The 27,957-nt window shown below is 49.2% G+C and overlaps 10 protein-coding genes across 10 annotated transcripts; 8 read left to right on the top strand and 2 right to left on the bottom strand.

Moving 5' to 3' along the window:
• Positions 1-91: 91 nt before the first annotated feature.
• On the bottom strand, positions 92-3,773 carry BU24DRAFT_230920 (uncharacterized protein). Its single transcript, XM_033522166.1, has 4 exons — positions 3,220-3,773; positions 3,076-3,169; positions 2,792-3,020; positions 92-2,739 (listed from the first exon to the last, which is right to left on the bottom strand). The coding sequence occupies exons 1-4, from the start codon at positions 3,571-3,573 to the stop codon at positions 222-224; spliced, it is 3,195 nt and encodes a 1,064-aa protein (XP_033381470.1). The 5' UTR covers positions 3,574-3,773; the 3' UTR covers positions 92-221.
• A 1,606-nt stretch (positions 3,774-5,379) lies between these two features.
• On the top strand, positions 5,380-7,060 carry BU24DRAFT_230912 (uncharacterized protein). Its single transcript, XM_033522165.1, has one exon. The coding sequence runs from the start codon at positions 5,526-5,528 to the stop codon at positions 6,885-6,887; it is 1,362 nt and encodes a 453-aa protein (XP_033381469.1). The 5' UTR covers positions 5,380-5,525; the 3' UTR covers positions 6,888-7,060.
• An 877-nt stretch (positions 7,061-7,937) lies between these two features.
• On the top strand, positions 7,938-10,047 carry BU24DRAFT_442296 (iron reductase domain protein; the record flags this gene model as incomplete). The annotated part of the gene is made up of 5 exons (XM_033530516.1): positions 7,938-7,964; positions 8,002-8,243; positions 8,301-8,646; positions 8,686-9,326; positions 9,383-10,047. The coding sequence occupies 5 exons, from the start codon at positions 7,938-7,940 to the stop codon at positions 10,014-10,016; spliced, it is 1,890 nt and encodes a 629-aa protein (XP_033381468.1). The 3' UTR covers positions 10,017-10,047.
• A 702-nt stretch (positions 10,048-10,749) lies between these two features.
• BU24DRAFT_230810 (MFS general substrate transporter) lies at positions 10,750-13,209 on the bottom strand. The gene is made up of 9 exons (XM_033522164.1): positions 12,762-13,209; positions 12,587-12,711; positions 12,464-12,534; positions 12,039-12,145; positions 11,920-11,974; positions 11,732-11,867; positions 11,406-11,666; positions 11,039-11,342; positions 10,750-10,987 (listed from the first exon to the last, which is right to left on the bottom strand). The coding sequence occupies exons 1-9, from the start codon at positions 12,954-12,956 to the stop codon at positions 10,763-10,765; spliced, it is 1,479 nt and encodes a 492-aa protein (XP_033381467.1). The 5' UTR covers positions 12,957-13,209; the 3' UTR covers positions 10,750-10,762.
• A 1,155-nt stretch (positions 13,210-14,364) lies between these two features.
• BU24DRAFT_351190 (voltage-gated potassium channel subunit beta-1 channel subunit beta-1) lies at positions 14,365-15,629 on the top strand (the record flags this gene model as incomplete). Its single annotated transcript, XM_033523679.1, has 5 exons — positions 14,365-14,646; positions 14,702-14,739; positions 14,803-14,968; positions 15,024-15,418; positions 15,479-15,629. The coding sequence occupies 5 exons, from the start codon at positions 14,365-14,367 to the stop codon at positions 15,627-15,629; spliced, it is 1,032 nt and encodes a 343-aa protein (XP_033381466.1).
• Positions 15,630-18,469: 2,840 nt separating this feature from the next.
• On the top strand, positions 18,470-19,932 carry BU24DRAFT_434247 (uncharacterized protein; the record flags this gene model as incomplete). The annotated part of the gene is made up of 5 exons (XM_033530017.1): positions 18,470-18,698; positions 18,752-18,839; positions 18,899-19,306; positions 19,454-19,792; positions 19,842-19,932. The coding sequence occupies 5 exons, from the start codon at positions 18,470-18,472 to the stop codon at positions 19,930-19,932; spliced, it is 1,155 nt and encodes a 384-aa protein (XP_033381465.1).
• An 819-nt stretch (positions 19,933-20,751) lies between these two features.
• On the top strand, positions 20,752-22,323 carry BU24DRAFT_393620 (zinc carboxypeptidase; the record flags this gene model as incomplete). Its single annotated transcript, XM_033525202.1, has 4 exons — positions 20,752-21,256; positions 21,310-21,329; positions 21,388-21,502; positions 21,551-22,323. 4 exons carry the CDS (start codon positions 20,752-20,754, stop codon positions 22,204-22,206), a joined length of 1,296 nt encoding a protein of 431 aa, XP_033381464.1. The 3' UTR covers positions 22,207-22,323.
• A 19-nt stretch (positions 22,324-22,342) lies between these two features.
• BU24DRAFT_424126 (NADH-ubiquinone oxidoreductase 12 kDa subunit mitochondrial precursor) lies at positions 22,343-23,269 on the top strand. The gene is made up of 2 exons (XM_033528425.1): positions 22,343-22,841; positions 22,969-23,269. The coding sequence occupies exons 1-2, from the start codon at positions 22,616-22,618 to the stop codon at positions 23,049-23,051; spliced, it is 309 nt and encodes a 102-aa protein (XP_033381463.1). The 5' UTR covers positions 22,343-22,615; the 3' UTR covers positions 23,052-23,269.
• A 364-nt stretch (positions 23,270-23,633) lies between these two features.
• BU24DRAFT_350231 (pH-response regulator protein-like protein palC) lies at positions 23,634-25,108 on the top strand (the record flags this gene model as incomplete). The annotated part of the gene is made up of 2 exons (XM_033523634.1): positions 23,634-24,794; positions 24,845-25,108. The coding sequence occupies 2 exons, from the start codon at positions 23,634-23,636 to the stop codon at positions 25,106-25,108; spliced, it is 1,425 nt and encodes a 474-aa protein (XP_033381462.1).
• Positions 25,109-25,763: 655 nt separating this feature from the next.
• BU24DRAFT_349647 (amino acid transporter) lies at positions 25,764-27,719 on the top strand (the record flags this gene model as incomplete). The annotated part of the gene is made up of 6 exons (XM_033523612.1): positions 25,764-26,022; positions 26,075-26,180; positions 26,245-26,339; positions 26,396-27,238; positions 27,302-27,485; positions 27,518-27,719. 6 exons carry the CDS (start codon positions 25,764-25,766, stop codon positions 27,717-27,719), a joined length of 1,689 nt encoding a protein of 562 aa, XP_033381461.1.
• Positions 27,720-27,957: the final 238 nt, after the last annotated feature.

The raw sequence follows: 27,957 nt of genomic DNA, 5'->3' as shown, positions 1-27,957 counted from the left end.
TAAATTGCAATTCCGCCAAGAATAAATAAACAATCAAAGACTAACTTGAAAGTATTGAAAGCAGAACAGGGTATTATTACGCATTTGGGGGAGTGGGAGAAAGCAAACAGATAACGGGGGTATCAAAGCTCGGCACGCCGATGGGGAAAGGGGCAATGCAAAACAATTGACTGTGATGGCTGCTTTCGCTTATACAAATGGTCTTGACGGAGTCAAGCAGTTTATCTCATTCCTGGTGGTGGAGGCTGCTGTCCCTGTCCCTCCATGTTGCCGGTCAGTTGGGCAACTCGTGCCTTGATACGAGCAACACGACTTTCGATCGTCTCCTCTCCACTCGTCTCGCCCTCATCGGTCCTCACACTTTGACTATGGCTTCGTCGCGATTGCTCCTCACTGAGTCTTGCCGCGCGCTCAGCTGCATTCTTCCGGATCTGAGCCCAGCGGTCTTGCGAAGGTACCGCCTGTTGGGAAAGATCAACAGAGGCCTCCGATAAATCATCCATCGTGGGCTCGTCATGCCTATGAGATGTAGCCTCAGGGTCTACAGATTGCGGAGGTTGGCTTGTATATGCGGGTGCAGCGGGAGGGATCGATTCAACTTCATCGTCCGTGTCGTCCGGAACAAAAGCAGGCATATCATCCATGGGTCCTTGGTCGAAACGTGAGAAAGATGGATCAGGAGCAGAGTGCTCTTGCGGCGCGGGAATTGAAACGGCGGAATGGCTATTGACGGATGCCGTAGGTTTGGGTTCGACTGCGGGCGAAAGGGCGGCCGTTGGCTCCACTGGCTCGGCAACGTAGGCAGGGGATCGATCGCGAGGTTGCGACGTCTGTTGGGGTACGTATGATGCCGACCTCTCGGGCTCTACAAACGCCTCATCAGCGCTTGCACGAGGTGCTGGCTGATTGGCTTCGGTCGAACCGGACGCATCCGCCTTCTTCTTTCCGAAAAGCTTCCTGAAGCCTCCTCCAGCAGCATTCTTCTTCAATTTCTTAGGGGGTGATTTCTTTCCAACCTCTGGTAACGGCGCATCCTCATCTCCATGGGCTGCTCCTTTCTCACTGGCCTGAACTGGCTTACGGTCTGGGACTGGCTTTCTGAATGCTGGATGAGTGTCCAACTGTTCAGGCTGAACAGCGGGCTTCTCGTCCAAGGCATCAGAGGGTAGGGCTTTGTTCCTATCAGGTGCAGAGTGTGAACCGGAAGAGCTTTCCCCGAGATGAGGCACTGCTGCCGGCGCAGGAGATACAGGAGGCAGTGGAGACGGTGGGCTGGACTTTTGTTTGGTCTGAGGCTCGTCAGCCTCGGACTTCGGCAGGGATGGCAAGTCGCGGTTCGATAGGTCTCGGTGCAACGTTGGCGAACCTCCGTTGGCAGTGGAAAGAAGGTTGTCCCGAGAACCTTTGCCCGCTGTCACGTCTCCGAGATACTGGGCACGAAGTACATCTCGATCCTTCGCGCCTTCCCCGAATTTCTTATCCCACTTCATTGCTGGACCGGCTTCACTGAGGAGATGAGGTTGCAAAGTCAAGACGCTATTGGTCTTGGTGGAGGCGGCATCGTCCATCCTAGCCCGACGTTGAGCTGTTTCCTCTGAGGCCTTCAGATCTCTCTCTGTCTGAGCTAATCTAGCAGCGGCGGCTTGTATACGTGCGTGTTGGTCAGGCCCAATGCTTGTCTTGCTCATGGGAGCAGCTGAAGTTACACGGCTATAGGGGTCTTTGACCGTCGCTGGCTTCTTTCCTGTGGATTTGCGCCTGCCTAAACGTCCGCGGCGAGTGAAACTGAAACGACCCTTCTTCTCTGCAATGTAAGCTCCTTCTTCAGGACCAGGGGAGGCGCCTTTAACCTGCTCTTCCATGACCAGCCATTTGGCGCCTGAAATTCTGGTTTCTATGAGAGTGCATCGCCCGAATGCAGCCTTTCGTTCCACGGTCTCTTCGTCGGCAAGACTCGTCATCCAAACCCACCAGAAAGTATCATCAAGGTCGAATTGCGTGATACTGGCTAACTCACCTGGCTCCAGCTCCTCCTCGGCTAGCAATCCAGGCCGCAAGTGGGATTGTGAGCTATGAACTCTTTGCCCCTCTCCGATTGGGGGTAGCACCTTGTCCGGTGGTAGCAAAAGAGGTGCTGGTGACGCATTTCCATTCTCATCGGCAAAGCCTGAGGAGAGGAAGTCAGCCCAGGATGGCGTAGTTGGTCGTCCGAAATCAGTATTCCTGGTACGAGGTCCAGAGCGAAGGGCAGAGAATTCCTTGGGGGAAGTAGTATTTGGTGTACCATTTGTGGTCGTGGAGACTGGGCTATCGAGAAGCCCAGAGAAGCCGAGATCTTCAAATCGGGACCAGGATGCGTCTTGCTTAGCCCCGTCCGGAGAGGCTATCGATTGGTTGGTTGAAGATATACGTTCTAGGACTCTGCGGCATTCATCTGTCAGGGCTTGGACGGAATCCTCATATGCAGAGAATCGTTGCAGGGCCTCATCATCGTCTCGATACTCGAAGTTCTTTGCACGTCGCAGCAAGGCGAAAGGCGTAGGCGATACTGAGTCTACTATCATTACAACCTTAGTTGTCGTGGTCTGCATAAGAAGCGGCGCTTGTGGCGGGTACTCGGTTTGAGAAACCAAAGCTTGAAGAGAACGCGGAAGGGAGGAGATGCCACCAATAGAAGCAGCGTCAGGCGAAAGTGACCGAAGGTAAGCGAAGAAAAGATGACTGGCTGCATCTGCGGCCCTGCAATTTTAATGTTAGCAGAGGTTGACCAATATCAATGACGGAAGCCCACCTTTCCCATGAGCGATAGCCTCCATCGAAGCCCTTTCCATCGTCGTTGATGGTGAAAGCCCACCAGCCGGCCATTCGAGAGAGCTTCCTACCACCCATACCGTTAGTCTTGCCGCGCGCTGCAACAGCTGCGAGTAGATCGAAGAAGTTAAACACGATCTGTTTACGAGCATCTGAGTCTACGCTGAGTGGTATGAAGGTGTCGTATGCGTGTCTGGCGAAGTTCGAGTCTGCGATACGGCTCAGTCAGTGGCACATACAATGCGCGAGTTAAGCAGATCTTACCAGATTCTCCCACTCGGAAAAGCTCATATACATCCCAAGTAACGACGCCGCCGGGCAGCCTGCTCCAGCACCATTTGATTATACTGCAGAGAACCTGATCATGTTAACATTCCCATACCACCACATCAATAGCGGGAGACCTACCAATGGTTCAGCCAATCGCAGCTCTTGCTGCAAACTTTCCCCAGTGAACTGGCCGGTTCCCTCGTAGGCTGCTCGAAAGTAACTCCTCACAAAGTTGCGCGCTGCGCTATGGTCGGACGCAGGTCGGAACGGCAACAGCAGAAATGGCATATCTAATGCCCTTGACTTCATTTCTTGCGTACATCCATGTACTAGCTCCTGAACCTCTTCGGGCGCTACATCTTTGCGCGACCATGCGTCTTCCCATCGAGGCTTGGGCGGTGGGACGGGACCAGACTGCTCTGTGTACTTTCCTCCCTTGGATGCCGACCGCGGGCCATCCTTTGATTTGAAAACGTTTTTGAAGAAAGGCATGTCCTGAAGCGCAGGGGAGAGAGATTTAGGGCGCAAGCAGCATCTGCTGCCGATTACAAGTAAGGTATTACTAGCAAGCGCGGGTGTAGGCTACGAAGTAACGAGACGACACGGCGTCGGCGGCGGAGGACAGAGTCGAAGGTGGACGAGGGTGTGACGATACACTCTCAACGTGTGAAGTGTATGAAGTATGCGATATGGAGGCGATTGGGAGGGGAAGAGCGGCGGGTTGGCAGCCGGGTAGTTTGCGTAATAGGTGAAGGAGTATAGCAGGCAAGGTATGGATGGATGTTAAGGTAAAAGGGTGAAAGCGCGTGGTGAAGCCAAGGTACGGGTACTCTTATTAGCTCAGTACGGAGTACTCAGGTATGGATAACTAGAAGATGGTATACGTCAGAATGCCGTTGCAAAACACTGTCAGTCAGTCGGTCGGACAGTCATACCTAGGTAGGTAGGTAGGTAGGATGTTATGCTGGTATACAATTCGAATCGATTACGATAAAACCCCTTTCAGAACAAGAAAAAAAAAAGGGAGAGAGGATGAGTGAGTAGGAAGAGTAGGGTATGTAACTGGTTAGAGCTCAAGGCCAGAGATTAACAGTACAAACTAAGCTAATCATCTGAAATCCCCTATGGACCTTACAGGCTTCACCCCCCTCAAGTGTCCTCAAGTGCCCCCCCTTCTCCCCCTTCAATTAATCCAATAATCCACGAGAATCGAAACCTGCCAAGAACGCCTCACCTCCAATTGAGACCCTGACCTGGCCCTGGTAACTGGTCCCGGAATATGCTTGTGGCACATCAATTCCCATGAATCCCACCTTCTCTCCCACTCTCCCACTCTCACCCCTTGGTAGGTAGACAGGTACAGAGCACACCAAGAGATATTTACTGGTAGAATAATAATTGCAATCATCGCAATCATCATCCACCAACTACCTGTCTCTATGATGTGTACAGTGGCTTATCCCTGCTTGCGCCGCTTCAGCGACTCGTACCCACGTCGCCGCCCGATGCGTTGGCACTCAGTATCCTCGCATAAAATCTCAATCATCGTCCACACCCACACCCACGCACTCACGCACTCTCCTACTTGCTAGTTCGGCATCTGGTTAGGTGGTCGTCTATCTAGGAATAACCAGGCCGTGTCGACGTGTACTGTCTTCATGTTCGCAATACGGACCCTTGAGTACTTGTGCCGTAGATACTGATAATACTGGGCTAATTGCGCGGTGAGAGAGTTGTGTTGTGCTGTGCTGTGCTGTGTTGTTATTGTTGCCGTCGAACGTGGTCAAGCGGACCATCCCGTACTGGGACTGTTTCGGCACAGAAGTGTCTACTACATCAAGTACCTACAGCGTACATAGTCAATGCACACCGACTATAAGAGGCACCATCGACCAGGGCTACCCTCAATGCGGGTGTGATATGATGTGATGAAGTGTGCCCACCACGAAAAGTCTGCATCGTGGACCTGGTTGTTGTCGCTTCGTTCGGCAACCATTATTGTGCCTTGCACGGAGTGCGGTGTACTTGTATCGCAGAGACAGATGGATGATCACCTGTGTAATGATCAATTCAGCCGCTGAGTTGATTTACGTTTATAACGATGCCAATTTCCTCTTCCTACTCATGATAGTACGAGCATATATCTGCCCCTCAGATGTAACAGAGCCTGCGACTTGTGCAGTGACTTAATTATGCGTGTTGATGGAAAGATCACGGGATCGCGCGTCATCGCGACAAATTACAGAAGCTGCCTAGCGTGCTAAGGACAACACAAGATATCTCTCATACTGTGTATAGGACAATAATCCACCTCATAGTTCGTTGTCGACCTCACCCACTAACTGCCTAGACCCCTACTAACAGCCAGCTTCCGAGAAAGTCTGGTGCTAGAGGACAACGATTACCTAGGCACCTTCAGACTGTATTCACTGCCATCTCAAATCATGCCAGCTCCAGTCGCCTGCCCGGTGGCAGATGTAGATGCAGTCCTCTCCGAGTATGTCAACTCGCGACAGGACACTCTCGAGATGCGGCGACACATTGCCAACCTGCCTGCGGCTGGGCTTCAAAACTCTCAATCTGCGCCTTTTCCGGGGCATCTACTCCGCGAGTGTTCCCTATCACTCCCCACGGCAAGACCAAAGTCTTCGGACGCAGCTCGCGTCCTTCCTGCTGCTGCTGCTGCTGCTCGCTCCCGTTATCTGCGTGCCCTCGAGGCAAAATGGCTGGCCAATGCCCGCCTACGTAGGCTGCAGAATGAACTTGATCAATTGCGAAGAGAAGATTGCCCAGGGACCTCGACTGAAAATTCGACAAGTTTACAAGACGATGACTTGCGAGATTACATCGCCTTGCTTCACGGCAGTCGGCGCTGCTCAGAGCTTCAGCTCGTTTTGAAATCACTGGACAGTCTCTTGACTTCGACACCTGTCAACAGTCATGGAGGCTTCGCCATCCGCATTAATGACAGTGTTGGGACGCCGCCAGATAGACCGGCTGAGACCCTCGGCCAGCCTTCACCGCCGCACTCGGACCAGTCCAGGCTATTCCAGTTGAAGAAAGAAGTACTTGAAGCGAAACTGAGTGCTGATCGAGTGTGCGCTAACCGGAAAGCTTGCTTCGATGGCCTTTCTGATGCGAATCATGGAAGACAACAGATCCATGCTCTTAGCCACGCAAAGGACGAAATTGTCACTTGGCTCGAAACGGAATTATCGAAGTTGAGTGAAACTTCTGAGCTGCTGGAAGATGCGTCTCCTATTAAGAAATCAAGATACCCGGCGCTTGACACCAACGACACTCTACCATCTGAGAAGATTACCGGTGCATATGCTCAGTATGTTGCTTCAAGGTCTGAAGCCATCGATGTCCACAATTCTCTTGAAACAATGTTGAACGAATATCAATCTGCCACTCTCGCGAACCCTGCCGTACCCCATCATCCAGTTCGCGATTCTCAAGATTCAAAAGAGCTCTCAACACGTATTCTCCGACACTTACCATTCCTTGTTCAAATCTTATCGAGTGAACGCTCCCTTTTACAACAAACTGTCTATCTTGAGGCCAGGCTTGCAGCGGCAAGCGACGCGTTAGGTGGTTCGCTCGTAAAATTAAGAGAAGAGAGCCATCTGCTGCCTTCAAATGCTTCCAAACATGATGCTTGGGGTATAGCAGCTATTCGCGCTGGTGACGAAACCCGCGATTTCGTGCGCGAGAAATTGAACGAAAGCCAACAACAGTTCCGAACAATCAATAGTATTGTGGACACCCTGTCGTTGCAGAACAAGATATTGGCCTCAACATAAAAATCTGGGCGATCAAAGCTTATACACACCTATAGCACCATGCTTGCATACCAGTCCTTGGTTTACCAGAGGCCCCACCACTGTATCTCGGTGGCTGGGTTTGCCGAGACTTACCATGAGGCTTCCCCACGTCTCAATCTGCTCTCTAGAAAGACTTGAGAATGTCCACAGCAGGTACATCCAGTTAGGCCTACACCTTCTTTTCTGATTTCTACGAGAAGCTTACCTTGGACTCTGGACTTGGATATCTTAATCACTTCTCAGAGGCCAATCTCTTGATTGCCACAACCACCCAGACCTTTTCTCCATATCACGCTAAAACAACTGCCGACATTTGTTAGGTTGTATGTTCAACCACTTTGACTCGGAACTGTGTTCACTTGGGCCATCCGTGTATATACTAGGACCATACTCACGGGGGATCACTCTAAAATTACCTTCCTTGCCATGCTATCTCGGCGCTCAGCTTGTCAATGCTTCCTTACATTATCGCCTCTGCGAGTGGTCAACATGTCGTGAGATATCCGGGTCGCGGTGCGGCTCATGACTATCGAGATAGATGGGGCGACTGGTCCTCCACATTAAATAACCGTTCTATCCTGGTAATCGTACAAGCGAAACCAATCACTAGATGTCTTTCATTGCCGCACTCAGCCTGAAACCTACCCAAAATGGACGTCTTGTTCCCAGAATTGTAACTACTTATTATATTCACATTTACCGGTCGCATATTGCAATCTCGAACGTGAGGATTGGCCAGTGGATAGTCGCTTCCATTCCATATCTACAAATTCTTCATATGCGATATACAGTGACGCATCATGGAAAAAATTACAATTTAAACTGCTCATGGTGGAGATTCGGCGTCATCTGTGGCGTTCTCCAGCCGACCTCACCAAGGGGCATCCACCGTACATAAAAAGAGTACTGTTGCCAATTCGATGGTATCATCAGGCAGTGATTTCGTAACTTTAGTCTCTGATTCAAGATGCGTTCCATTCAAGTGCTAAGTGGTGTCCTTGCACTTACCAGTACAGGTAAGTGCTTTCCATGATTGATAGTATTCACCTGACGAATGTAAGTCTCTGCACAAGATAATACGGTCGCTTCAAAGGTCTCATGTGATGCTACGTCAAAGATCTGTTACTCCGGGTACTCGGATCCAGAGTCGGGGATATACTTTGGAATTGCTCTTCCTAAGAACGCCGCTGACCCTTATGATGCAATCATCACCATCACATCCCCTGTGAAGCACTACTGGGCAGCCCTGGCTTGGGGCGGTACAATGGTATGGAACCCACTATCTGTTGCGTGGAAGAATGGGAAATCTGCAACGATTTCTTCGCGATTCGCATTGTATGTCAAGTCCTTTGCTCCTCGTATTTTCATTGGAATGATGCTTATATGTTGCAGTGGCATCAGTATGCCGTTACCTTATGACGAGGCGCATCATATCTATCTCAAGGGAACGCAGTCTAATGACACACATTATACTGTCACTGCTCTTTGCAAGGGTTGCACAGGTTGGCAAGCCAATGACGATACAAGATATGCGCTACCTGCAAATGGTACCACTGAATTTGCTTGGGCATACGGTGCGGGCGCTGTGGAGAACCCTGCAAGCAATACCTCCGCCTTCAATGTCCACGAAGCCTACGGCAAGTGGACTCACGATTTGAACGCCGCCCGGATTGATAACTTCGACGCATTGGTCAAAGCTAATTTGCTGGATGCCCCGGCCGTTCCCACCGAGCCAGTCGTAAGTTCGGTGCCAACCACTATTGTCACAAGTGTGAAGCCCTCCGCTACGGTAAAGCCTATCAAGGCTGCGATTCCGGCTTCCTGCTCTGGAGCTGGCAATCCGGCATTCCAGGGAGTGCTAGCAAGCGGATGGAAAGCCACCAAGATCGCCGGAGGCTTGACCAGCCCTCGATCTATTCAATTCGATACTGCTGGCAATATGCTCGTCGTACAGTCTGGCAAGGGCATCTCATATCACGTCATGGGCACTGATGGGTGCATTACCTCTACCAAGATGTTGGTATCCCTCAACAGTCTAAATCATGGGATTGCACTCAGTGTCGATGGAAAGACATTGTACGCCAGCTCGATGACACAAGTGTATTCTTGGCCATATGATGCCGCAGCAGGATCGGTTGGTACTCGAGCTACCATCATTACTGGCATGGTTAATGGCGGGTCTCACCTGACACGTACATTGGCCATCGCACCTCACAAACCGAACCTTCTAGTTGTCTCCCATGGATCCAACGCAAACATCGATCAAGCTTCATCTAGCCCGAAGACCGGCCGTGCTATCATCAAAGTCTTCGATCTAGCCGCAGCTCCAAGTGGAGGTTATAATTATGTGTCTGGTGGTTGGAACGCGGGCTACGGCCAGCGTAACGACGTTGGCATAACATTTGACAACAACAATATGTGAGGCTACTCCATGATCGAACCCATCTCAGAAGTTCATGCTGACCCAACTTTAGGCTCTGGGGTGTAGAGAACAGCGGTGATGACTTCAAACGGACGGTCAATGGCCAGTCCAAGGATGTCCATCAAAACAATCCTGGAGAGAAGATTCATTACATGGGTGACGTTACCAAGCCAAATGACAATTGGTATGGCTATCCTACATGCTTCACCGTGTGGCAACCTAGCGACTTCACCGACAAGAAGTTCAATGTTGGCGATTGGTTTGTCCAGGCGCCCAACAGTACTTTCAACGACGATACTTGCAAGGAGCAGGCGGTTGCTCCCAAGCTCACCCTTTTCCCGCACTCTGCGCCAATTGATTGCAAGTTCGACGCCGACAACACCAACATGTACATCTCATACCACGGTTCGTGGAACAGAAACCCTACCACGGGATTCAAGCTCGTCGCCGTTCCCTTTACGAAGGGTGCTGACGGACAGTACAACCCCACAGCGCCGCTTTCGAGCACCACGGGCGCCGTTGACATCTTTTGGAACCCCAACGTCGAAAAATGTCAGGGCAACGGCCCAAGCTTTAGCTCGGGATGCTTCAGGCCTGCAGGTCTGGCTTTTGATAAGGGCGGTCGCTTGTTCATGACCAGTGATACTTCTACGAATGGTGAGCTTTGGATCCTTGGAAAGTCATAAAAAATGTATCAGAGCTTATCGAGGGACTGGTCGTAACGACACTAGAACACGGACCTCGAACCCATTCAAAATCAGTATATTTTTTTTAGATAGAAATATCATATCTGTTCATTACAATAAAGGGTGACTGCGAATATATTCATCAGTTTATATGAAGATTTATATTAAATTTAAAGCGGCTACATCCTTTGACCCATGTTTTTGGACAGTTTGAAAACAGTGACGCCGAAATCAGAGGTCATCAACCGACCCGTATTCATATTACCCACTTTGCCAAAAAAAAAACGAACGTGACGTGTTCATTCATAGGAGAGTGCGGAAGATGAATGCTATGTTTGCTATAAGTTGTGTTGTATCGAGGAAAATCGTTGAGTGCCTAGTTACCCCTCTTTTTGTTTTCGATATTCGATAAATGCATTTGATCTTCCAACGCCTGGAGTGCGTCATAAAAGCCGTCATCAATGGTATAAACTCTGGGCACATCGAAAAGACTGGATGTTTGACCGCGTTCTCTGACGCTTATGCGACAATCTATTATCAGACACCACTAATTTCACATGTCGTGTAGTTGGAGATATGTAATGTAACAGAATAGGAGCACTCGTGAACATGTGCATTGTATGCATTACGAGCTGCAGCTTCGAGCAACCCGAAAATGCTATTGATAGGCTACCTTGTATCATACCTGGAAATCCCAGTATCTATATGCCAACAGGCTAACAGAAGTTCGTCGATCAATCGATAGCTTAATACACATACAGATTAACATGCTCGGATGTTGATCTCCTAATGTTGTGGTTCTCCTTTACGAGCCACGCCCTTATGACCCAGGCACATACAATGGATAGCAGGGCGAATCCAGCAGATGCACCGAACCCGATACCGTACCGGGGTCCGTCAGATGAGGGCCACAGATAAGGTCCATAAATGTAACCAATTTGGCCCGCTACGTTGGTCATAGCGAGAACAACCTATAATATACCAATTAGTACGAAACAACTTAGAGGGAGCTAGTGACATACTGCTTTCTTCTCCTTCGTTTGGCTGAGTGTGGACGACGCCCACCCGATGATGACGGAGTTGACAGAGTAGGCTCCCACTGGGAATATAAAGCATGCTATGTATCTGCCGGCAGTGTTCAATGTGCTAGCAGCGATCACGAAGCCGACAACAGCAACAAGTAAGCCGATGGTGATATGCCATGTCCTTTCCTGCATGCGTCCAGAGCTCCAGCCAGTGAGAATACCTGCTGCACCTGCGAATATGAAAGGCGGGCAAGTCAACACAAGCGTTATGGTTCTGTTGAACCCAATCGTCTTGACGACACTGTGTGTGGGACCTTTGGTCAGAATATCATTCCTACATCGGGAGTAGTGAGGATATACTTACGTTGGAAAGAAGGAATTGAAGGAACAAGCGCTGAGATGGAAGTTCTGCATCAGGCAGAAGAGCCAAGTTCGTCGATCCCTACAGGCCTGTTTCAGTCCCTCGAATGCACTGGCATTATCCTGCGAATCGCCAATCTTATCACGCTCCATACGCCCATGTGCAAGTTCTCTTTCCTCGGGCGTCAGCCAATGTGTGGTGAGGGGAGTATTTGGGAGAAAAGCAAAGCCAAGCAGCGCAACGACGCCGGTGATTGCGCCTTCTCTGTTAGATATCAGCCATGTTGTGTGAGAAAAATATTGAAACGAAGTGGAAAAGAGGCTACGAACACGATGAAGAGCCATCGCCAACCAGCTATGCCTCTCAGATCATCCATACCAGCGAAGATACCGGCAGCAATCAGGCCAGAGAATCCAGTGGCTAGAATCTGTGCGCAGTACAACAGAGCAATTCGAGTCGCAAGTTCTTTGCAAGAGTATGTTAGTTAGGTATCTGTAAACAATGTGCTTCAGCCTACCTTTGCGGGTGTAGAATATCGACAACATATAAGTGGCTCCGGGGTAAAAAGGTGCCTAATACATGATCAATCAATCTAGTTACACACATGACATTAGATCTTGTTTTCGGTCTCCATACCTCGGTCACTCCAAGAAAAAATCGACAGACAACGAGGCCCGCATAGTTCTGTACTAAACCCGTGCATGCAGAAACGATTGCCCAGACAACCATCCAAGCACTCATATCTGTGTAGAACAAAGTCAGCCATTGGAAATCGCGCGTTTCTTGTTCCGCTGTGGCGCTACTGGACTGCCGGGTTTTATTGTTGAATTGCCAAAGGTTTATGACTTTTGCTTGGAATGGATAACAATTGGTCTGACTGCAGTGATGGGTGGTCTCAAAAATACCTATGAGCGTATCGTTTGACCATGTACGACCGGAAGTATTCGTTTGTGACTGCAACTTGGGCAACCTCCCCAACCCGCAATGCAACTTTGCGCTACAGCACACAGCAAAGAAGATGGCTAAAGGAGGCGATGGAGAGTGTGGAAAGGTATACTTACAGATTCCTGGTCGAACACGGGTGATCAGCATATTTGAAGGTATCTGCATGAGCACATAGCCAACAAAAAGACTGGCGAAAGTAAGCATTATACTTCAACAAAACCAAGCTATATCGTCCGTACATGCTGACTGCAGTATTGAATTCAATACCAGTCATTCCAAGGTCATCCTCCAGGTCATTGAGACGTGCTTGAGCAATTGCATTTCGATCGACATAGTTGAGGAAGTACATGGTACAAAGTGTTGGCTATAACAAAAGTTAGTACTCTGGGTTATTGCTATGCTTTGGATACCTACCATCAGCCGCCAATCAATTTTGCGCACAAGTCTTATCTCCGCAGGGTCTGTTTTGGGTGCATCGTCTGGATAATCACGAACCCCCGTCTCAATTTTCTCATTCTCGACTGCCCTCCCTTTCTCTGAAATCGTGTCATCATGCACGTCGCTAGTCAATGGAGGCTGTTGTGGTGGTTGTTGTTCTTTCGTTGCCATCTTGCCGTTTAGCTGGAGCTGAGCCCTGGGGAGGTACCTAATACTTGTAGGAGCCTGGGGACGCAATTGATGTCACAAGAGGAGATCCTGTACGCCAGGGCGTTGGTCGAGATGCTCCTTTATATTGAAACACTGTCTTGGCCACCTGCATACCCCGCCCGATAGGTATCCCAACCTGGGCAAAGGTGTGAAGATTACTTGGCTGAACAACGGTGCTGATCTTGGAAATCTTAAATATTCCTTGCAGGATCGCACGATGATTAGTTTCTTTGTGCACTATTGGTTACAGCCCAGGAGAGGACGAGCATTACAAGCGCTACGACAACTGCGTAGCTCCCGATTGGGATGAATTGGTGCTGCACACCTGAGAAAGGGCAAGGTATATACGGCACACCCTTGGAAGAGAGAGCATGTGCAACCCACAGTACTGTGTAACGAAACATTTTCCTGGAATGGGGTATTCAGGCCCAGGACCTAGTTCTAAGTACCAAAGTCTACCTTTTATTTTCAGGACAGCTCCAGATAGACATTGGAGCCATAGATACCCCGTGTACCAGGAACAATTAGGGCAAGGTAATCCGAGTAGGTAGCTATGGTCGATGAGAGAGAGCGGATCGCGACTCCCTCTAGCGCATCGATGGGCCAGATCCTCAAGATGCTGTACTGTCTAGAGCCTGATAATGTTATATCAAGCATTTTGAGGGGAAATGGGTCAGGTTTTGGCTGCATCCCTTGATCCCTTGAGGGGGAAACGACACGCTACAATGAGCACACGCGTCACGAGGTAGAATGGCGAGCGAAGGGTGATGTGTGGAATCTTTCTTTGTGGAATTGTGTCTCGTTATTGAGGGTCAACATTGAAACTAATAAGGATCATATGTCCCATTGTTGTGAGTATTGTGCGTATGGAGTAGGGAGTACCAAGGTCGTTAATACTGTGTTGCTGCAAGAAAAGTGACCTTCCCGAAACAGTCATTAGTTGCGAGCCGCTCATTCGGAGATTTAACCGCCATATAATGCTTCTGAGGAAGAACACTGGTGGGGGAGGAGTAGAGTTTTCTTCGATAATGTGCAGGACGATAAACAGTATGTTTATTGTAGACAAGATGTGGGATGCCCCACAATGCGATCTCGGAGTAATAATGAAAATAATAATGAATTGAAGACAACGCAGAGCACCCGTAGGTACCTCCTGTGTACATACAATCTACACGGGAATAGGTGACGTAAATACATGCCACCTCGGCAATTCGACGCGAATCTCCAGTTAACACCACCAGTGGATGACAAATGAAGTTTCCCATCAAACAGAACAGAATTATATCTTTGGTGTAACGACCACTTTTCTTCCATCAAATTTCATTACCACAACTATCCACCACTCGCACCTCTGAATAAATACGTCACAATGGTTGCCGTTGAAAGCAAATATGAAGCGCACGACATGGAATTCCGCCGCTTAGGTCCTGCGGGGTTAAAGGTGTCCGTGTTCTCTCTAGGAGGCTGGTTGACATATGGTGGTACGCAGAAGGGTAACATCGTCAAGGACTGCATGCAAGCCGCCTGGGACAATGGCATCAATTTCTTCGACACAGCAGAGGTCTACAGCAAAGGCGAGTGTGAGGTTGAGATGGGACAAGCTTTGAAGGAGCTCGCTTGGCCACGGGATGAGTATGTTTTGAGTACCAAGGTAAGCCACTGAAGAGCTTAGCTTGCGCGCCTAGTGTACTCAACCTACAATACAGGTCTTCTTTGGCACTGGACGACAAGAGCCGAACACGAGGTACGGAACTGCGTTTCTCACTTAAAAGGTGTCTTAACATTGGGCTTACTGACACTCTGGTAGGGGTCTTTCGAAGAAGCACATCGTTGAGGGGTTGAAGAGTTCGCTCGCACGTCTTCAACAGCCATACGTGGACGTCTACTTTGCCCATCGCTTCGATCCCAATGTCCCCATGAAGGAAATTGTCGAAGCTTTCACACAGGCCATCCAATTGAACCTAACATACTATGTAAGTAGCCGTCTTAATCATCTGACATCATGGGTCGTTGTTAACTGTCTCGTAGTGGGGCACATCCGAATGGTCGGCGCAGCAGATCCAAGAGGCCATTGACGTTGCTGAGAAATACAACCTCATTGCACCCATTGTGGAACAACCACAATATAACGCCTTCCACAGAGAAAGGTTCGAACAGGAATATGCACCCCTGTACAAGAAGTACCAATATGGTACCACCATCTGGAGCCCTCTTGCTTCCGGCCTGCTGACGGGCAAGTACGACAAGGGTATTCCCGAAGGCTCTCGATTTGCCACGAACAAGGAGTTTTTCGGTGACTCGCTGAAGATGCTTGAGTCAGACGAAGGAAAGGCAAAGCTCGAGAAGGTGAGGAAATTGGGCAAGATCGCTGAGAGGCTGGGGGGAACCACTGCTCAGCTTTCCCTTGCCTGGGCAGCGAAAAAGTAAGTGATCTTAGGTCTTCCGCTCTCAAATGGTCAAAGGGCGCAGCTAATGTCGATCAGTGAGAATGTCAGCACTATCATACTCGGTGCAACGAAGCCTCAACAAGTACACGACAACTGCAAAGCGCTGAAGCTGCTCCCGAAGTTGACTGCAGAGGTCATGGAAGAAATCGAAGGTATCCTCCAAAACAAGCCAAAAGCGCAGTTGTGATAGGCCCTTAAGCGCAATTCATGCGTGGAAGAGGCAGATCCAGCGGCATAGTTAGAAGAGATATGTAGACGAATGGATGTATATGAAGAAGACGCGCAGTCACATGCTCGTCGCAGATTTCAAATCACGAAATTCTGTCAAATCAATATGTGATATTCTTGAGATGGACCATGGAGAAGGAGTTGAGCTGAGCTCCGGTTCGATCGAACCACGATAAGTCCCAGACGGAACTACGCATGAACACCAGAGATGTTTAGGACCAGGTTTATTCCATTGAAGACTGTGCTGATTAGGGTTGCCACGAACGAAAGCCCAGACTCCTGTTGCTGGAATAAGCTTGGGGATCTCTGAAAGTCTAGACACATCAACGGTCTACAATACGAGGAGGGAGTTATGCCCCTGGCACTGCTGTGGCTGTAGGCAGCATGAAAATGTATTACCTCCGCATTTCCAACTACATACACCCACCACTACCCATGAGCTGATACAGGATGGGTGGGTGGGTAGATGGATTCTCCATATGTTATATACAACTATGTCTACAGATACAGGGCGAGCGTACATGCGCTGTTGTGTAACTTGATATCGAGTCGCAGTGTCTCAAAGAGGAATACTGTCTTACAATTAGCGCAGCAATTCCGAACTGTATCTTGTTGTGTTTTGGACTCTTCCTACTGTGGCAATGTTACTGACAGTCTGAGGGTTGCTGTTGCAAGAAGTGTTGCGGAATTCCAAATAGCCAGCCTATCGATAAACTCGGTTAACCTCAACTTACCTACTTGTAGTTAGCCAATGGCCGGGATTTCCTCCAAAGTCGAGGGAAAAGGGATGGAAAGGGAACAACTAGAGAGCGGAAATCGACTCCATCTGACATTAGGTATCTGGTATCTCACGAGTAGCGCCTTTAACTCGGAGTTGATCTACCGGTGACTGTTCTACGAGTGATAAAGTTGTCGATATAGACAAGCAGTTGGTTATTTGAGTATCTGGTACGGAGCACGGCGTAGAAAATGGCATAATACTACCTCTGCGTTATAACCTACCCAGGCACTTGTGTACCTATGTATGTACAAGTACTCCGTACTCTGTACTTCTATGCTAGATGCCTACCTAGGTAGTTACCTATATCTAAGGTGCAAAGTATATAACAAGTCGACTTCAATAATGATAGCATTGAGAAATTCACATTCACATGTACGGAGCACAGTACTCCGTACTACAGATCTATGAATAAGATCGTATCGTATCGTACAAGTAAGTATAGTTACACGTACACATTATTACTCACTCTCTAGTTACATATGAGGTACCTTGTACCTTGTACCAGCGAGCATCCATCTGTCTTTGGGCAGCCCCGAGTGCCCCGCTCCGTCTGGTCCGCACCCACCAGTGCCACCACTAAGTCCCAACCACGAGTACTACCACTCGCTCTTCGCCCGCCACTCGTAATTGAAGGCAAGTAACTACTACCTACACTACAGCACGAGCACGGAGAGGGAGTACGGAGTACAATAATACATTTCACAATTTTAATTACCATCTACTTTGCCATCATCCATCTAATTAATTGATCCCTACTCCGTACTCCTTCCATTCCCATCCTCTCCCGTCATTCTTCTTCTTCCTTTCCCTCCTCCTCCACCTCCGCCCTGCCTCATACCCACTTGCGACAGCTACCAAGCTACACAGACAGCCACCTCCACTACCCTCTACAAAGCTATAATACAGCTACACAGCACAGCCACCCCGGCAGTCGTACCCTACGCCCGCCTGCTGACTCTGCTCTTCTGCGCGCATTGCTACACCCCGCTATAGGCTCGCCTCGCTCTCTCTAACTCTCTATCTCTCTATCTCTCCTCTCATTCTTCAATACCTTGTTCCGGACCTCCGTCAGCGTAATCCGAGAGATATATATCCCTCTGAGCGTTGCTAACATTCGACTTGCTGGCTGTAGAACCCCTTTCATACCTACTCAATCTCGCGCCGCCAGCTCGTACTGACAGGATCAACGCCGTTCGAATCTCTGTTCGATCCGGCTCGATCCTACTCACCTTCTCTCGCTTGCCCCAGCTGTGACAAGGTCAAACTCTATCGTAGCAACACCTCTGTCGAGCTATAGATGAGAGAAGCATGATATAGGGTCGAAAAACGAGAACACTCTCAACACAGATTCAACAATGTCTGCTCTGACGCCCGATTCTCCACGGGCAGAAGCGAACACAAATCATCATAACGATTATGGTAAGTCATATTTCTTCCAGACGTTAACCCTGGTTGCTTGAACTGCGTTCGCGTTTGACGTCTATCGCGTTTTGTCCTTGCCTTACGACCAGCATCACCGCCTACCCCGTCTCTCTTGGCACCCCGACCACTCCCCGTATTGGCCTGCTCCAACGACACTCTTCCTCTCTGAAGCGTTTCATCCTAGAATACTTCACAGAGGCACGGCGAGAGTCTTGTCGGAGCAGTGCCGATGAATGGAGAGCATAATGGCAATCCTCGCTGGACCATTCGGCACACCCAGCAGCCGTTCAAATGCATGGACTCTTGTATTCCTGAGCTTTGTCCTACCTACCTGCCTGCCTGCCTACCAGCCTGCCCACCTACTACGTCTACACAATATCCAGATACATATACAAGGTCGTCCTGTCTTTCACAATGAGTCCAGGCTCTCGATCCCGCACTCAATCACCATAATTCTGCTTTAATTCTGCACCAAAGTTCTACCCACTACCCCTTTCACTTCCTTCCTTCTCTAATTCGGCTTTTCTTTCCATATGTCGCATGCTCGTTATGTTTCGTGGGGTTCCGATATGCTGACCATGCCGGCTGCCTACTCCATGTCCGGCCCGGCCGTCGACTACCCCTCGCCAGCTTCACGCCGCGCATCTGAGTGCTTTTCTGAGATCAGCACAATTGATAGCCGGAGGGGGAGTCTGGCCAGTTTTGGTTCGGATGTGGAGACTAGGCCGCAATGGCATCTCACAGCAAGTGACTCTGGCAACTCGAAAAGTCCGCTCGCAAACCTGGGCTTCTTGAAAAACTTGACCGAGAAGAAGACTACAAGAGGTTTGCCAATCACTCTCGATCAACACTTGAAGCTGCCCCTCTAACCCCCATAGATGGACAACCGCCTAAAAGGAGAGGCCCTAAACCGGACAGCAAGCCAGCGTTGACTCGCAGGCAAGAGCTGAATCGTCAAGCCCAGAGGTATAGTACTTGCGTTAACACAATTTTATATTGGTCGAGCGTACTGATAAGTTTCATAGAACGCATCGAGAGAGGAAAGAAATGTACATTAAGGCCCTTGAGCAAGAAGTGCTTCGTTTGAAAGATACTTTCACCAGCACAGCGCAGGAGCGTGACGCCTTCGCGCAAGAAAATCGAAGACTCAGAGAGTTACTTATCGCTCATGGCATATCTTTCGACGTTTCGAGCACTGTCACCCATGGCTTGCCTCATATGGGTGGCTCCTCATACGGTGACAGTTCGGCAGGGAGTGTATCGGGAGGTTATGGACCTAGTTCGAACTCAACGGGGTACACGTCGCCTCCCACCATGCCGACTCATCCGAGGGGTTCGATATCTGCGCCCGGCCAGTCAGCCTCTCCCCAGCAAAATCAATCATCCAACGCGGCGATGGATTATGATCAGATTGGGATAGATTTCGTTTTAACGTACGATCGAACGCCCTATCTCTCTCCTCCACCCCAGCAATGAACTTCTTCCGATTTCGTTTTCCCATCCTCTTCTTCCCCTCTTTTTTCTCTTTCGAAAGTTACTAGACTTGGGAACGCTCTTTCTGACTATTCCTGAACCCTCAGTCTAGAGCGACCTTGCATGGACCATGTCCAATACCTGATGGTGCGGGCACATGATCCGGAAAACGATTTCATCAGTGGACACGCCCTGATGGCATCTTGCCCACCAGCAAGTCACATCGCCACTAAAACGAAAGAGGATTATCCACATCAAATGCCAGACATTCAGATGCCGGATTTAATGAAGTTGCTTGACCTTAGCAACAGACTCCCCCTGGACGGGGAGATCACACCAATCATGGCTTGGGCTATGATACTGCAAGACCAGAAATTTCACCAGCTGACCGCTGAGGACTTTTCCGTGCTCAAAGGAGAACTCCTCGCCAAGGTGCGATGCTACGGGTATGTTAATCTTTGATTGTCGGCCTGGCATGCGCTGACTTTGAAATAGATTCGGTGCAGTCCTCGAAGAGTTTGAGGTGCGTGATGCTTTGATGACCGTGCTCACTGCACGACACTCGAGTCACGAGCCCATGGGCTGATATCAGAGGCGCTTCTGTTGCATACAATTATTAAAAAAATGAGTATCAAGCTGTGCCAAACATTTCCTCTGTGAAATGCTTATACACTTCGAGCCTTTCTTCGTTGTGTTTGTTGATTAGTAATGATAATGTTTTCTTGTATAACCCCTACCATTTGCAAATGCATTGTGTTGCTCTGTAGTTCATCCAATCTGTTTCCAAAGGCCAATTAACCTGTGCCTATCGAAACTACCACATAAGTTCCAAATGTTTAAGCTGGTAGCAGGCCTTGCCATGTTATTGAATCTTTCCATGAAAATCTACCTTCTTCGGCAACGACCTTGGGATAATTATCTGTGTATGAAGCTGGTGTCGTGCTACAATATATAAGATTCGAGAAATGTAAGATTGATGTGACTAGCATAGATCAAAGCAACTCACACAATTCGATACGGCTTGAATCAATGAATATCACATCTCACATTTTTCATTGGGAGAATTGCTCAGCGATCTTCCTCTTCCTGCTAGATCCGCTCACATAGCCGGAGGCCAGGGTTGACATGAAATAACCGGCCGGCTATGAGTGCCCTGAGTGCGCACAACCTAGATACTTAATAGTACAGTAGATTGCATATGCTCATTAGTACCGCCACGCTTGCCTTGGTCCTGGTCTGCACGATTTGACTTCACCTGCAGAGCAACTTCGACACATAAATACAGCTGCGTTCGGCTTCGATGCAGGCAGTGTTTCTAGTGTACTGGGTCATGGATCAGCTGCATTCTTTTATGACATTGCTTGCTCATATGCTTACCATGCGAGCTTCGTCGTTCTTCTCGTTGATGGTACTGGTCCTAGTCGTAGGATCTGTGGCTACTTCTGCCACCCAGAAGTCATACGACGGCTACCAAGTGCTACGTTTACCAACGGGCAGCCAGCTACCCCATATTCAAAAGAAGCTCAATGGTCTGATATTTGATCAATGGAACCACGATGTCGAAAGATATCTTGATATCGCATTGCCACCCACCGAGATATCAAAATTCAAATCCCTTGGGCTCAAGTCACGCGTCATGCACCATAACCTCGGCGATTCAATCAAGGCAGAACAGAAAACTAAGCGGGTGTGGAAACGAGACATTGCCGATTTGTCGTGGTTTGATTCGTATCATGCTTACGATGCTCATATCCAATACTTCAAGGATTTGAATATTGTATTTCCAAACAACTCGGAGGTGTTCTCGTCGGGAACGTCGTATGAAGGGAGAGACATATCCGGGTTGCACTTCTGGGGTAGCGAGGGCCCAGGCAAGCCATCAATTTTATATCATGCTGGCGTTCATGCGAGTGAGGTGATCCATAGTTTTCCAAGAAGTAAAGCCAGCTAATTGTAGAGATAGGGGAATGGATCACTACACCAGTGAGCTACACAAGCATTGGTCTGGCCGATTTCCCCCACACAGCTAACATGCCGATAGGTGGTCGAATACATAGCACAGAAACTGATAACGGGCTATAAGGATGGCGATCTTCTCATCCAAACACTACTAGACCGCTACGACTTCTACTTCATTCCCTTTGTCAACCCAGATGGTGCGCAAGTCTTTCAATAGGCGATAACCTTTTTATTTACTCTTCTAGGATTCGTTTACACCCAGACGACGGAGAGGCTCTGGAGAAAGAACCGCCAGCCGGGGCCCAAAAACTCTACATGCTACGGCCGCGACATAAATCGCAACTGGGAATTCGGCTGGGATGCCAACAAGGGTGGGGCGTCGACGAATCCATGCTCATATGACTACAAAGGCGAGGCGCCATCTGACGCGCCAGAAACACAGGGCCTCGATAGTCTCGTCCGGAAGCTGAAAGCCAATTCAGGTATCGAACTGTTCGTAGACTGGCATAGCTATGGCCAGTACATACTTTCACCATACGGCTACAACGAGACACTGTACGCACCTGAACTGGCAAAGTGGACAAGGGCAGCTTCATATATCAGCCGAGAGATACGCGACTCTTCGACTGCAGGAGCGACGTATACATTCGGACCTTGCGGAGCGACTCTGTATCGAACCACTGGCTCGGCCACTGATCACATTTATGCTATTGGAGGTGCGGACTTTAGCTACACGATCGAGCTGGGAGATACTGGTCACTATGGCTTCGTGCTGCCGCCAGATCAGATCAGGCGTGTTGTTGAGGAACAATGGGCTGGACAAAAATTGTTGTTCAGCTTGCTTGATCAGGCCTTTTTCGAGATGAGTGATGGGCTAGGGAGTGACGTGCTCAGTACATAGTGTCCGATGTCTGATGTCATTTAAATGGAATATTTTGCCCCAGATAGTGCCACCACAGAAGGTTTTGGACTATTAAAAGGCAATAGTAGATAAAAAAAAAGTGAGTCAAGATTCTGTTACCAGTCCTCAAAGACGTTGCATTGGTGCCGTCTTCAGAGGCTCAATCTGCCATGAGAGTGCAAGCATTAGCGCGAGCCATTGACCAACCGGAGGCCCTCAATTGTGGTTACGGAAACTATCACGTGACCGACCTGGCATCGTCAGGTCCGCCAAGCTCCCCGGTTTGCGACAACACAATCTACTTCCACCTCGACCGCCCTCCCACCGCCGCACGCAATCGAGTCTAGGTGCCAGTACCACGAGACCTTCGAGATCGAAATCCTAGCCGTGCGTAACCAATTCTTTCACAATGCCGACCCCCGAGTCCGAAGCGTTCCTGGCCAAAAAGCCCCAAGTCCCACCTACCTTCGAGGGAGTCGACTTCGACGACAACAAGGCGCTCAAAGGTGCCCAAGATGCAATCATTCGCGAACAATGGGTCAAGAGCATGATGGCGCGGCTTGTTAGGGAAGAGATGGGCAAATGCTATCGCCGAGAGGGTGTGAACCATCTAGAGAAGTGCGGACATTTGAGAGGTGAGCAAGCTTACCACACCTCCTTGGAGAATGACAAGACCCAAAATTCGAGGGATCTGGGTAGCGAATGTCATACCTTCAATGGTTGCAGAATACCTAGTGCCGTTTACTGATTGCAATTCGCTAGAACGTTACTTTGAGCTATTGAAGGACGCCAAGGTGAAGGGATACCTGTTCGCACAGCAAAACTATGTGTCAAAACCGGAATGAGATCGATGTTGCGACTACACGATGTGGTAAATGACACGGGAAAGGCTCTCGAAATCAGTGGGAATTGATCTGTACATATATAAAACGATATCCTGCTCAAGGAATGGCGTAAGGACATGGTGGTTGACACTTTCGATCAATTGATCGACATGCGGAGAGAAATTACTCACCAACACCTGACAAAGCCATCCCATTTTGAATGTACCTGTACGCATCCACTTATTGGTCCAATACCGTGATGTCCGACCATATCTGTGAATTGACGTTTGGGACAAGACAAGCGCCAAGCATTTGGGTACGTAGCTCACATAATACAAACCTTGGAATCACTCAATCAATGGGAACGAACCTGCCTCATACCCCACACCATATGACAGTGCGGATAGCCTGTTTGCAATCCAGCTCTTACTATTTGTAACACTACTTACTGAATACAAACACACTGCATATTGGCTGTGTCGCTGTGCAGACTACATCCTACTCAGCTGGGTGCAACAGTGATGCCATAGCTGAGGCCATTATAGCAGCAACAAAGTGAGCAACATCAACAGAAAATAACTTCGAGCCGGAGTCTCATACATCATGCCATTTCCTTTTCTTCTCCCGACCACCTCGAGTCTGTCTTTCACCGAGTACTTCAGCAGTAATACGCACCCATCACTGCCGCTATGTGCTACGACGGCTCGAGGTGTCTTGCGCGATTCCCTGAAGCGGTACAAGCGCATACCTGAATCGTCCCAACCCTCACACCTGCCTGCAGTCCTCTCCGCTCTCAACGCTTATTTGCCATACCTTTTTGCACTTGATGCAGGATTGAGCGGGACGAGCTGTGCAGGAGAAGAGATAGATTTGGTCTTAGTGAAAGAGCTAGAAGTGGAATGGCGGACAACGCTCTCAGCCACACTCCCTGGACAAGAACCAAAACGTATGAGATTCAAGAGCTTGGAGAGTGAGTTGTTCTTCGCCCTTTCTACTTTGGCGGCGGTATACAGTCTACAGGCTCGCGCACAGCTTCACGTCCTTTACAATGCAACCCTGCCAACACCCGAGCAGAGAGCTACTGCTATTACGACGGCCATGAAACACTACCTAGATGCAAACGCGGTGTACGCATATCTTGTCAATAGAGCTGGTCAATGGACCGCACAGCCAGTTGCCGTGGATCTATCCCTATCGGTGCTTGGTGCTCTTGCTGAGCTGACAATGGCCGAGGCTACCTTAATCACAGTACTGAAAGACGATCCCTATCCAGCCGTCGTGATTGAGGATCGCAACAAGCAGAACAAGGACTGGATGTTCAAAGGTGTCGAAGTCCCGAAAGTCCGCGCCCATCTATTTGCACGCCTCTGTTTGGCTTCGTCGGAGCATGCCTCAAAAGCACAGGCTATGTTAGGAGGAGCATCCAAGGTGAACGATTCTCTCGTCAACTACGTGGACGACCTCCGGAGAACAGCGAAAGGAAAGGCCTGTCGATTCCTGGGGATAGATGCCGAACTTGCTAGCAAAACTGGCGATGGCATTGCCTGGCTTATAGGAGCGAAGAAAGAAATGGGATTCGCAACACCAACAACAGAGGAGTCAGCAAAGGTTTCAGGATTCTCGAAGTTCAAAAAGGATTGGCAGGAAAAGAGAGAAGATCGAAAGATTGAGAAGGGAGCACGATGGGGAACTGACGCTGGGAAATTTGAAGAAGGACGGGTAATCGATATGCTTCTGCAGAAATGGACAAAGTTGAACGACACTGTGAGTACAGGCGCAACATCCCGTATTGGAGATGGACTAACGAAAGGTAGATGGGTATGCAGCGTGTACCTGCATCTGAACCTCTGTTGGCAAGCATGCCTTCTGGTCGGGAATACCATACTCCCAAGATCTTCATCGTTCCGGCGTTGGACGAGGACTCGATCGTTCGCATGAGAGCCCCACCTGACCCCAGCGATGCTACATATCGAGAAGAAGAAGACGATAGCGCTGATGAAGACAATGAGGGCAGAGGTGCACCGGGAATGTTCCCAGGCACAAAAGCATCGTATGCGGAAGGCTCGAGCTACTACTGACCAATCTCTTGCAACAGCTTTGACTTCTGCTTTCGTAAAACAGACCTGGGGTACAATGTGCAATCAGGTATACTGATGTGCATGAGTATGGGCAGATAAGCAATCTCTAGTCCGATGCTAGTAGATGAAAGGCGCATGTATGGAGCAATGAACGGGTTCTTCCCATGTTACTGTAACTAACAGGCACATGCTGCTATGAACCGAACTTTAAAACACCGATAACTAAAATCGCTATACCCTGCAATATTCTGCCGTGTCCGCTCGTACACGCGCGTGAGGAGATTCGTTTCCTCGACCAACCCCCGCGGTTGTTCCCTTCCCCCTCCCTTTCTCCCCGGTCTAATCCCAACCTGGAACCACTGATAAGCACAACGCTGATAAGTTAGAGACGATTGTCGGTCCCCTCAGTCCCCTATCGTATCTTGCATACGTACGTGGTGCATACATGAGTACCTAGGTAGTTGTCGCGTGTACCTTCCTGAACTGGTCTTGCCTCCATGCGATGTACTACAGCCAAGTCATGTTATATATCACCATGCTCTCCTTAATCCTTGCGCCGTCAGAGCTGAAAAACTGCGCCTTGACAACATTACACCAGACATTTTGCAATTATCGCACCTCTGGTCGATTTTAATTCTTAACTATGACCACAGGGATGCCAGCAAGTACCGCTGAGCACAACTACAATGTTGTTGACGAGCCAGTAACATCGGTGCTGCCCGATGACACTCTGTATCACCTCGGCCAAGATTTCAGTGCCGATGATGAGGTTCTCGCAGCATTAGGATACAAAGCAGAGTTCAAGCGCGAGTTTTCGCTATTCACAACATTCTGTGTTTCCTTTGCTGTGCTGGGATTGTTGCCATCTTTTGCTTCGACGCTGTACTATGGCATGGGCTATGCGGGCACAGCTGGTACGACATCTTCCGACCTGCCTTGATAGTCCTGCAAGCTGATCTTGAACAGGGATGGTCTGGGGATGGCCGATCGCGCTTATCGGAATACAATGCGTGGCCATGAGTATGGCGGAGCTATGTAGTTCCATGCCAACTAGTGGAGGATTGTACTATGCGTGAGTGAGACCGTAGCTGCAGGCAGTATGCATGGCAAGCTGCTCACTACATTTCACCATTTAGGGCGGCAGTACTGGCACCACCTGGTTGGGGCCCATTCGCAGCATGGATTACCGGGTGGTCGAACTGGCTTGCACAGGTAACTGCAGCTCCTTCAGGTATGAGAAACTCTAATTCTATTCTATTGCACTGAGAGAGCTAAATGGATGGACAGTCAATTACGGCGTCGCTGCAATGATTCTGGCAGCGGCATCGATCCAAGACCCGTCATACGTCCCGACCGATTACCAGACCTTCCTTTTGACGGTTTTCATCATGTTGATACACGGGGTCATGTCTTCATTGCCCACGAAATGGTTGGCCCAACTGAACTCAGCAGGATCAACGTTCAATTTCATCGCCCTTATCATAGTTCTGATATTGATACCAGCTGGCACTGACCGGGAAAGCCGCGGCCTCCCTAAATTCACATCTTCCAGCAAAGTTTGGGGCGATATTTACGAGGGAACGGCCTACCCACCTGGCATATCCGTGCTTATGAGTTTCATCTCCGTCATCTGGACGATGTCGGGTTATGATAGTGCCTTCCATCTTGCTGAAGAATGCTCAAATGCGAACATGGCATCCCCACGAGCGATTGTCATGACATCCAGCGTCGGGGGCTTGTTCGGTTGGTTTCTGCAGATCGTAGTCGCTTACACTGTCGTTGATATCGATGCGGTCTTGAATTCCGAGCTCGGCCAGCCGTTTGCTGCTTATCTTATGCAATGCCTACCACAGAAGATCACTATGGCGATCTTGTCGCTCACCATCATCGCAGGCTTTGCGATGGGACAAGGCTGCATGATTGCAGCATCAAGGGTAACGTTTGCATACGCAAGAGACGACTGCTTTCCTCTTTCCGAGCATTGGAAAAAGGTCAATCAATTAACGAAGACACCCGTGAACGCGGTGTGGTTCAATTGTGTTATTGGGATACTGCTCTTGTTGATGATATTTGGTGGCGAACTTGTCATTGGAGCTCTTTTCTCCATCGGAGCCATTGCAGCATTTGTTGGTGAGTGATCGATGCATGCCTTCCCCAAACATACCTCCGGCACGCATTCTTACCTTTGAGCAGCTTTTACAATCCCAGTCTTCATACGGGTGTTCTTTGTTGGCAGTAGATTTCGGGCTGGGCCTTGGAATCTTGGAAGATACTCGTTTGCGGTGGGAACGATTGCGTCCGGCTTCGTGTTGCTTATGGTGCCAATTCTATGTTTGCCCAGTGTGACTGGTGCCGAACTGAGGTCAGTAATATACCCGTGCTATGGCGCATCTGATTTAACCCCTTGAGTAGCCTGGATTTGATGAATTGGACCTGCCTGGTATACGGTGGCCCAATGCTAGCAGTAATCATATGGTGGATTGTGTCTGCTCGAAAGTGGTTCAAGGGACCAAGAGTGAACATCGAACACTTGATGATTGGGCGCGAAGTTGAACCGGATAGAGCTGGATCACAAGGAACGGATGCCGGCGATAAGAAGCTAGATTCTTAGTAGGTGTTCTCTGCCTCTGGGATTGGAGGAACCGGTGGACATTAAGGGGCGATGGCCGACCATGCTGCAATTCCAACTCTTAAATTCGATAATTCTAAGATGATACGCATAATTCATGAAATTTTTGTACCTGCGATTTCTGGTGCCTTAGAAAGTGGTGAAACCTATGAAGTCATAACTTCCAAATCATACTGATACGCCCCGCCATATCACGTGGGGCGGGGTTGCTCCAATTCCA

The sequence above is a fragment of the Aaosphaeria arxii genome, assembly GCF_010015735.1.
Source record: "Aaosphaeria arxii CBS 175.79 unplaced genomic scaffold BU24scaffold_6, whole genome shotgun sequence".
Taxonomy (NCBI): Eukaryota; Fungi; Ascomycota; class Dothideomycetes; order Pleosporales; genus Aaosphaeria; species Aaosphaeria arxii.
Note: the sequence above shows the minus strand (reverse complement) of the source record. Positions and strands in the feature narration are given on the sequence as shown.

Coding starts and splice junctions, on each gene's coding strand:
- BU24DRAFT_230920 (XM_033522166.1), bottom strand. CDS start 3,573: ATGCCTTTCTTCAAAAACGTTTTCAAATCAAAGGATGGCCCGCGGTCG. Junction 3,021..3,075: donor TTTCCGAGTGGGAGAATCTG/GTAAGATCTGCT, acceptor GCCGTATCGCAG/ACTCGAACTTCGCCAGACAC. Junction 2,740..2,791: donor GGCTATCGCTCATGGGAAAG/GTGGGCTTCCGT, acceptor TTAAAATTGCAG/GGCCGCAGATGCAGCCAGTC.
- BU24DRAFT_230912 (XM_033522165.1), top strand. CDS start 5,526: ATGCCAGCTCCAGTCGCCTGCCCGGTGGCAGATGTAGATGCAGTCCTC.
- BU24DRAFT_230810 (XM_033522164.1), bottom strand. CDS start 12,956: ATGGCAACGAAAGAACAACAACCACCACAACAGCCTCCATTGACTAGC. Junction 12,535..12,586: donor TTCAATACTGCAGTCAGCAT/GTACGGACGATA, acceptor TACTTTCGCCAG/TCTTTTTGTTGGCTATGTGC. Junction 11,868..11,919: donor GATATTCTACACCCGCAAAG/GTAGGCTGAAGC, acceptor ACTCTTGCAAAG/AACTTGCGACTCGAATTGCT.
- BU24DRAFT_424126 (XM_033528425.1), top strand. CDS start 22,616: ATGCCGACCCCCGAGTCCGAAGCGTTCCTGGCCAAAAAGCCCCAAGTC. Junction 22,842..22,968: donor GAAGTGCGGACATTTGAGAG/GTGAGCAAGCTT, acceptor GCAATTCGCTAG/AACGTTACTTTGAGCTATTG.